The sequence below is a fragment of the Plasmodium gaboni genome, chromosome 11 (genome assembly GCF_001602025.1).
Source record: "Plasmodium gaboni strain SY75 chromosome 11, whole genome shotgun sequence".
NCBI lineage: Eukaryota > Apicomplexa > Aconoidasida > Haemosporida > Plasmodiidae > Plasmodium > Plasmodium gaboni.
This window is the reverse complement of record NC_031491.1, coordinates 789,439-799,438: the sequence shown is the minus strand read 5'-3', so window position 1 is coordinate 799,438 and position 10,000 is coordinate 789,439. Positions and strand designations below refer to the sequence as shown.

The 10,000-nt window shown below is 17.9% G+C and overlaps 3 protein-coding genes across 3 annotated transcripts in view; all 3 read right to left on the bottom strand.

Moving 5' to 3' along the window:
• The window catches only part of PGSY75_1123800 (hypothetical protein), a gene marked incomplete at both ends in the record, with an annotated part of 3,774 nt that extends 359 nt beyond the window's left edge, over positions 1-3,415 (bottom strand). Inside the window, one exon of the mRNA XM_018786361.1 lies at positions 1-3,415. This exon is cut by the window's left edge and continues 359 nt beyond it. Within this exon, the coding sequence (XP_018641156.1) occupies positions 1-3,415 (3,415 nt within the window).
• An 880-nt stretch (positions 3,416-4,295) lies between these two features.
• On the bottom strand, positions 4,296-4,879 carry PGSY75_1123700 (putative mitochondrial ribosomal protein L37; the record flags this gene model as incomplete). Its single annotated transcript, XM_018786360.1, has 2 exons — positions 4,296-4,430; positions 4,562-4,879. 2 exons carry the CDS (start codon positions 4,877-4,879, stop codon positions 4,296-4,298), a joined length of 453 nt encoding a protein of 150 aa, XP_018641155.1.
• Positions 4,880-5,353: 474 nt separating this feature from the next.
• Positions 5,354-7,486, bottom strand: PGSY75_1123600 (putative RAP protein; the record flags this gene model as incomplete). The annotated part of the gene is made up of 1 exon (XM_018786359.1): positions 5,354-7,486. The coding sequence occupies one exon, from the start codon at positions 7,484-7,486 to the stop codon at positions 5,354-5,356; it is 2,133 nt and encodes a 710-aa protein (XP_018641154.1).
• Between the last annotated feature and the right edge of the window lie 2,514 nt (positions 7,487-10,000).

The window sequence follows — 10,000 nt, the reverse complement described above, 5'->3', positions numbered from 1 at the left end:
ATTGATGAGATATAGATAATAATAAAAAAGGTGCATTTTTTTTAAATTTGACTTTAATATATAATTCACATTTTTCATATATATCATTTTTTTTGATTAGATCTATTTTTCCATAAAATTCTGGATTAATAAAATTCATAAATTTTTCAAAATTATAATTTAAAAAAATAATATATTCATTAATTTGATTTGACCATTGTGGTAATATAAATTGTATTTGTTTATCATTTTCTAATATATTTAATTTTAAATTAGATATTTCATTTTTTTTATTTTGAACATTTTGTTTATGTCTTTGTATTGATAATAATAATATATTATATTTTTCTTCAGATTTATTATTATCTAGATTATTATATATTTTTTCTTGAATTATACATTCTTTTAATTTATTTTCCACTTGTTCTAAATTGAAAGGAATTGAATCTAATGTATTGATTTCTTCTTGATTTAATTCATTTTTTTGTATTTTTAATAACCCTTCTAATTCATTTATATCATATATATAAGAATTTAATTTATTTTTTTCTAGTTCAATACTATTTTTTAAATTTTCATGTTTTTCTTCATTTTCTATATTTTCATTTTTTATTATTGATAAATATTTTTTCCATTGATTCAATTTATGATACATAACAAATAATTCTTTATCATATATACAATGTTCTTTTAAAATATGGAAATATTCTTCACATATATCTATTTTTTTATTATTTATTAAATTAATATTTTTAAGAATCATATTTTTTTTTTCTTCAATAATATTTTCACCTTTCATATATTTATTTAAATTTTCATCAATATTTATTAATTCATTTTTTAATAATGTATATTTCTTTTTTTTAATATTCATTTCGTTCCTTTCTAATATTATTTTATTGTATTCATCATTTTTTTCTTTTTTCTTTTTTTCAAATTCTGAAAATTTTATTTCTAAGTCTTCAACTTCTTTCTCACACTTTTCTTTTCTTTCCATCAAATTAACTATATCTTTTTTTACATCCTTATTTATACAATATAATATTTTACATCTTTTTTCTATATGTGAAAAATTTTCTATAAATATATTCTTATCATATGTACTTATGCGATATCGGTGTATATTATCTTCACAAAAATAAAATAAACTCCTAACATCTTCATTTAATTGTTTTGATATTTCTTTAATCATAAAATTATTAAATTCATTAATTTCTTTTGTGCTCTTATTTTTTAATGTATCTCCTTTAACAATAAATGATATATGTATAGGTATTATGTTGATAAGACTATTTTTTATAACATCTGGACTATCAAAAAGTTCATATAAAAAATATTCCACACCTCTTTCTTTCATCTCATTAGTGACACGACAAAACTTGGGAGATACAAAATTAGTATTGTCATTATTACTATTTATTTTATTATTATTATGATCAACATATTTATCATTTGTTGTTATAACAGATAATTTATATTTTTTATATAACACTTCCAACAATTCCTTGTTGTCTTTTTGAATTAATAGAAAACTATTAAAATATTTTTTTAAAAAATATTCTAAAATATAATCATATTGTGGTTTTATACATTTTATATATTTACATAAAGGACCATATATTATATTTTGTTTTGATAATTCATCAACAATTTCATCATTAAATTCATTTATATTATGTATTTTAGTTTGATCATATTTTCTTTTTAAATTTTCTATATATTCCTTATTTAATAAATTATACGTTTCTACAATATTTTTAATATTTTTTTTATAATTTAATATTCGTTCTCTTAATGTAAATTCAATACTATTCAGAAATTTTTCTTCTTGTATATTTTCATAATTTTTTCTTTTTTTTAATTTATCTAATATAGATTTATATTCTGATTGTATGTTATATTTTTTCATTAATAATTTTTTATTTTCATCAGATATTTTTTTTAACTCATTTTGTAATTCTTTTTCTTTTATATCATCATATGGATTATCATCATTTAATAATGCACTCAAATTTTTTTTTTTTTTACTAATTTCACAATTATTATCATTCATTTTGTTGTCTTCTGTTGTTAATATTTTTTTATTTCGTTCCTCCTTTTTTTTATTAAAAAATTCTTCTAACTTGTATATCTCTTCTTTTATTTTTTTTTTCTTATTTTCTAATTCTTTTATACACTCTTTATTTTCATATATATTCTGAACTGTGTCATCCATAATTTTTTCTTCTTTAATTATTTGTTTTTCCATGTCTTCTAATGTTAAATTTAATTTCATATATTTATTAAGTGATTCTTTTATAATTATTTTTTTCGAGCTATATTCTAAGGTTAAATTATTTATAACTTTATGACATTTCTCTAGTTCAGACAAATAATATTTCAGTGTATTAAAATGTGTATCTTTTTCTTTAATCAAAGATTCTATATGTTCCTTTATATTTATAACTTGTTTCTTCTTGTGTTCAATTAGAAGCAAAGATTTTTTTACTCTATATAACTTCATTGTAGATAATAACATTCTTAAATTTTCATATTTCTTTTTTTTAGTTTCTAAATCACTTATAATTTTTTCTTCTTGTAGTATTTCATGTTCATATGTTTGAATTTTAATTTCTCCACTTTTTTTTTCTTCAATTTTTTTTTTTAAATAATTATAATCATCTAATAATTTTTTATCAATAGCTAATAAGGTACATTCAAATAATTCTTCTGGATTTAATCTAGAAAATTTACTAACATTTTCTTGAGGCATAAATGTAATTAAATTATCTAAATTTAAATTGAAGTCTTTTTGAATTCTTTCAATTTTTTCATAATTTTCTTTTTTATTATTAACAAACCAAAAACTTTCCACTTTATTATTTATAATATTCATAATTCTTTTTATACATATAAAATTTTTCTCATCATCACATTTTAAGGTAATTTCTATATAACTCTTCTTTTCACCTTTCTTTATAAAATTTATTAATTCTTTATTTCGAGATAATATATTACTATTATATCCTAAACCAAAAACCAAAGCACAAGCGATCGAAGATTTACCACTTGCATTTGCAGCAGCTATTAAATTTATGCCTTTATTAGCTTTTAGAGTTACGGGCCCACTAAATACCATCCAATTATATAAGGTCATTTCTATGATAGCACCTTTTTTTAAATTTTTAAAATATTCTTTATCATAACCATCAACATCATCCATAAATATAACATCATCTTGCTTTTTATCATGAATATTTTTATTTTGGTGATTCATATTTTTTCCTTTCTTTTCTTTTGTTTCTTTATCCACTTTTATTGTAACATTCTTCGTATTCTTATTTTCTTCTTTAAGTGTTAAATCCTTTACATTCATATCTCCCCCATCACACGTACTTCTTTTTTTACGACTTTCATTTTCGACGGTTGTTAACTTCCTTTTATTTGAATTTCTCATTCTGTTCCAAGTTATATCATTTTCTTCATTTTTACTTTTTTTTTTATCATAAACAAGTGAATACACACACACACATATATATATATATATATATGTATATATGTATGTTTACTTGTGAAAGTAAATATATAAAAAAATAATAGTATATGTGTCCAAATATATAATGATATATAATAAAAATTAATTTCGTATGAACCAAAATAATCTTATCACAATTTTTAAAATTAAAAACGAAAAATAAATATAAAAATAAAAATAAATAAATTATATTATATTATATTATATAATATAATATTATATTATATTATATTATATTATATAATATTATATTATGATTTGTTCATTTAAATTCTCACTGAATGGTTATTTACCTTTTATTTTTATTTTTTTAAACATTTATACAATTATATAATTTTCACCTTTATGATTATATACTTATTTTTAAATAAAGAATTAAAATTAATGAATAAATATTCCTATGTCAATTCATGTGTCAACATAAAAAAAAAAATGATTATTATGAATTTTTTTATTGTTATTTTACTTTTTTTTTTTAAATTATAATGAATAAAATATAAAGTTTTACAAACAAAAATAATAATGTAAAGTTTTATGATTTAAAAAAAGAAGAAAAAGAAATAGGTAAAATATAGTTATTGAATAATTCTTTATTAAAAATATTCTTTTTTGTTGAACACCATAATATAACATATATATATATATATATATATATAATAATAGTATAAATAAATAATAAATTATATGTATATATTATATATATATTATATATATATTATATATATTTATATAATATCATTACATTGTATTATTTATTTTTTTACTTCTTCGAATTGTTATTATTTTGTCATTTCACTTTCTTTTAAAGGTCCCAAAATATGGGTTTTACGGTTGATCGTTTTGATTTTTTCAATCTTAAATTATTCAGTTTAATTAAATTTTTGTTATGCAACCTACGAAATCGATGGTAATCTTGAGCAGTGGCATTTTCAATATCCTAAAAAAAAAAAAATATATATATATATATATACATATATACATATACATATTATACACATATTACTATTCATCAAAGGGTTACTAAATTTTAAGATTTTTCTTTCACTAATTTATTTATATAAATATTACCTTTCCATATAAAAACATTAAAGCAAGCTCTCCATAACTTTTTAAAGGCTTTTCCAATTTCCATAACCATTTTGGATATGCGTGATCTGGTAATATTTCATGATCTTCATTTACAGTATTGTATATATTAAAAATATGAGCTTTCTCACTACTTTCAGTTGTACTACCTGATGCTGTATCTTTTTTATCTTGTCCTTTTTTCCCAGGTTTTACCTTTGGAGCTAAGTTACGTTTACTTACAAAAATTGTTCTTGAACATATTGAAAATATTACACCTTTATTATTAAAGGAAATAACATTTTTGTAATATGATAACATGGTTTTACTTTTTCATTTTTTTATCAATATTGTAAATTTATTTGTATATTTGTTATATTATAATTTATATATATATTTTTTTTTTTATCTTTGAAAAGAAATGTGCGCTATTTTTTTCTATCGCATAATATACATTACCTGTTTTTATTTCGCTTCATAATGCGTCGTTATAGCATGAAGAATAATATATACGTACATAATTATTTATTTAACAAAATGTTTTTAATTTATAAATTTTATATTTTCATTATAACAATGATATAATAATTATTCATTATACTTTTAAGATATAAAGTTTAATTTTAATTTTTTTAAATGTGTATAAACAAAATATTCAAATATGGTTGAAATGACAAATCAAATAAAAAATAATTCACAAAAAAAAAAAATAATAATAAAATAATAACATATATATGTGCACATACATAAATACATATATATATATATATATATATATATACATATAACATATAACTACATTTTGGTAAAATTCGAATTATATGAGGAACTTTCCAATATAACCTTAGGTAATACACTATATATATATTCCATTTTTTGAGCATCATTATGTAAGTTATTCCATATGCGATAAGATATGTGAATGACTTTATAGCCCATTTGTGATAAAAATTTATGTCTCCATTTTGATAAGGTAGTTAAACTTTCTGAATTGAAATAATATTGAAAATGAGCATTCAATTCTATTATATAATTTGATGAAGGATGATATATATCAACCATAAACGGTCCACAATTTATTGAGTTCAGGTGTTCTATATTTAGCTTGTTTAAAATATCACTAACTTCTTTATGTAACGTACAGGTATAACCACCACATATCTTGTTTCCTATTTTGACATTTTTGTTATTATCAAAATTTTTATTGTCATCATCTGAATTGTCATTATCTGAATCGTCATCATCGGAATCGTCATCATCTGAATCGTCATCATCTGAATCGTCATCATCTGAATCGTCACCATATGAACCATCACCATATGAATCATCATCACCTGAATTGTAACCCCCCAAATTAGCTTCACCCTTTTCATTTCCCACTTGGCCACCCCTTGACAATGTTCTCATACTTTTCTTATGTTTCTTCTTATTTATTTTTTTCAAATTTCTATCTTGAGAATAATACTGTAAAAATGACTTCTGTTCCTGAGTCAAATTATTGTATATAGAACTATGAAATAATACAATATATAAATATAACATTTGTAAGTTTCGCGTATAATAATTAAAATATTCTTTGTAAAATGTAGCGCGCGATATAAATTTGATAATCATGTCTTCATTAAAAAATTCTAGAAAGGTTATAGCTTTTATTGCTTTTAGATTTCTTCCACTAAAATTATTTAATCTTTCATTTAGTGTTATTTGTAAAGCTTTACTATACACATTACTTGCTAATCCTAATTTGGATATAGAATTAGCTGATTTTATGAGGAAATTATTTCTTAAGATGGACCAGCATAAGGTCATATTTTTTAAAGCATAAATTAAATTAAAATCATTCCATTTTAATCTTGAACAACTTTGAAAAAGATATACATAATGTTTTGGTTTCATATCATTTTCTCTTTTAAATATTTCACAAAATATATCATTTAACATTTTTTTGTTAATAATTTTAACAGAAGCTATAGTTTGTAAATATCTAAGAAGACTACGTACATGTACTATGGGCGATAAATGTATGACTCTATTCATAAAACATAACCATAATTCAACATCAATATTTTTTCCTTTCCTAACTAGTCTTGCCTCATTCATCATTAGAAATCTTAAATCTCTAGCTTTAACAGTATTGATTGTATTAGTATCAGGTGTAGAATAATTATTATCATACCAATATTTTCTAGGAGAAATTCTAATTTTTTTTTCTTTATTTTGGTTATCATTTATGGATATACTATTTTCTAATAATTCGTTATTTATATTATGATTATTATTATATTTTTTTAATTGTTTTAATAATTGTTGATCATTTTTATTTAATTGTTTTTCATTAATTTTATCTAGACTCCTCTCTCTATCTTTTAAAAAAGATTTATAAAAAGAATTTTCTTTCATTCCATAAACACCTTTTTTTTCAAAAGGATTAGGCATATACCAAAAAGTGTCTATATCTTTTTTTTTCTTTTCTTTATCTTTTTCTTCTTTTAAATGATCAATACTTTCCATATTTAAATTTATTGGCTTAGTTCCTTTTTTTAATAAATCTTTTAAATTTAATTTATCATCATTTTGTTTATATTTGTCTTTATTCAATAATTTTTTATATTCATGTGGTTTTAATAAATTTCCATTTCTTTTATTATTATTATTATTATGTAGTTCTTTAAGTATATTCTTAAAGTATTTATTATTATCATCATCATCTTCGCATTTTAAATTATCTTTTGTATTATTTTTTTCATATTCTTTATTTAAACATGTGGAAATAACTTTATGAGGAACAGTAAAATCTTGTTCTTGTTTTAAATAAGAATTTTCCACTTTTGGCAACATCCATTTTTTATTTCTTTTCACCCAGCTTTTTCGCTTGGCTATTTTTATTTTCATACATTTGCTTAAAAATCTTACATTTGTTAAAAGCATATTTTAAAAATCATTAACCGTGTGTTTAAATGTATATATATATATATATATATATATATATATATGTTTTTATTTTATTTTATTTTATTTTTTTTTAATTTTTTATCTTCTTCGTTTTCTTTTTATGGAAACATCATAATATAACACAAAATAAATATGGATACTTGGAATAAACGTATGTTTAATTTATTTATTTATTTTACACTTTATAATGAGACATTTTTACACAGTAAAATTAAATATGACAAAATTGTATTATTGACCACCATAATTATTATATAATATATATATATATATATATTTATTTATTTATATAATAAATATAATTCTATAATTGAGAATTATATGGTAAATTATTTAATTTTTTTTTTTTTTTTTTAATTTATTATTTTATATAAATAAATTTATTTTTTTTATTAATGTTTTTTTTTTTTTTTAATTTTGTATAATATATATGTGAATATATAATATTATAGGAAATTAATGACCACATATATGTTGATATATATGTATATATAAAACGCTATTAGGGTATATAATTTAATTTACCTTTATATTATATATATATATATAAATATATATATATATATAAATATATATAGTCTATTTTGTAACCTTTTTTCATATAAATACGCTAAAAAATATTTTATACAATAATAAATATATTAATATATTAATATATATAAATATATAATTTATATTTATTTATTCATTTTATTATTGACCTTTAAACCTTGAGACCATATAAATATTTATTTGTATGTTTATAATGAAATATCCAATGCACTTTCACATGTAATATTTATCATATATGTACATATAATTATATTTATATTTTTTTTTTTTATATCCACGTATTTTATTTATGTATACCATAAAAAATATATATATAATGTACATTTTTATTAAAATATTATTAAAAAATTTTACATATATATATATATATTCTCTAAATTTTTTTTTTATATTTTATATATTTTCATTCTTTTATATACATTTAAAAAAGAAAAAATATATATGTATATTATATTATATATATATATATTTATTTATTTATATTCCTGTTTTTAAAATTTTTTTTTTTTTATTATTAATTTATCGTTCATATTTATACATTTATTTTATATATGAAAATATAACTTATTTTTTTTTATTTTTCAATTTTAAAAAACAAGCCTATGCCATAATACATATATATTATATATATATATAATTTATATTTTATTTATGTATTTATTGTATATTTTTTATAGATATGTTTGATCTATACATATAATATTATTTATATATATGTGATCATTAATAGTGACTTATAAAAAAATAATATATATTAAAAAGAATGTAATATAAAGTATATGTTTATATATTTATATAAATAAAGTTAATGTTGTAATTATACTAATTATATTTAAAAAATAAATAAAACTCAACCTTCCTCCCAACCACAAAAAAAAAAAAAAAAAAAAAAAAATATATATATATATATATATATATATGATATATTTGAGAATACTGACCTATTTATGTTCATGAATTATCTATTTTTGTAACTTTTATTATATGGTTATATATATTTTATGTAAAGGAAAAAGTGCCATAAATTAATTAGAAAGAAAAAAAAAAAAAAAAAAAAAAAAAAAAAACTGTATATATTATATATATATATATATATTTATTTATTTTGTATGTATTATAAACGTATATATTATTTGAACTTGTTATTTTGTTTTCTGTTGTGCGTATTGAACTTTTGTTTAAAGAGAAAGGAAAAAAAAACATTGAATTTTATTTATTAATCCATCAGACACATGTTTCATGTTTTAATTTCCAATTAACCATTATTAAATATACGTATATAATAACAAATAAAAAAATATATACATATATAATATATATATATATATATATATTTATAATTATGTTATTTTTATTATAATAATTATATATATATATAATGAACAATCATAATAAAAAAAAATAAAATAAATAAATGAAATAATAAAGATTAAACATACACTTATATATACAGTGTTTATATATATATATATATAATCGTTATTTGTTTTTTTCTTTGCCTGTTTATTTTATGTTATTAAGATATATTCATACATATAAATGTTAAAGAAAACCAATGTATGTGTGTTTACATTTTGTTTTATTTATAAATATATTTTCCGGTAAAATTATGTGTACATAAAAAGAAAATTTTTTTTTTTTTTTTTGTGTTTTCTCTTTATTTTTGCTTCATTTATTTATTTTTTTTTTTTTTATTTATATATGTATATATTTTTTATTTTATTTTATTTTTTTTTTTTTTGATTTTTTTTTTTTTTTTTTGTGTGTTCATAAAAAATTGAAAAAATGTAATAAAAATAACATTTCCTTTTTTTTATCCTTTTTTTTTTTTTTTTTTTTTTTTTTTTTGGGTTTAAAAAAAAAAAATTTTTTAAATTATAAAAAAAAAAAAAAAAAAAAAAAAAAAAAAAAAAAATATATATATATATATATATATAT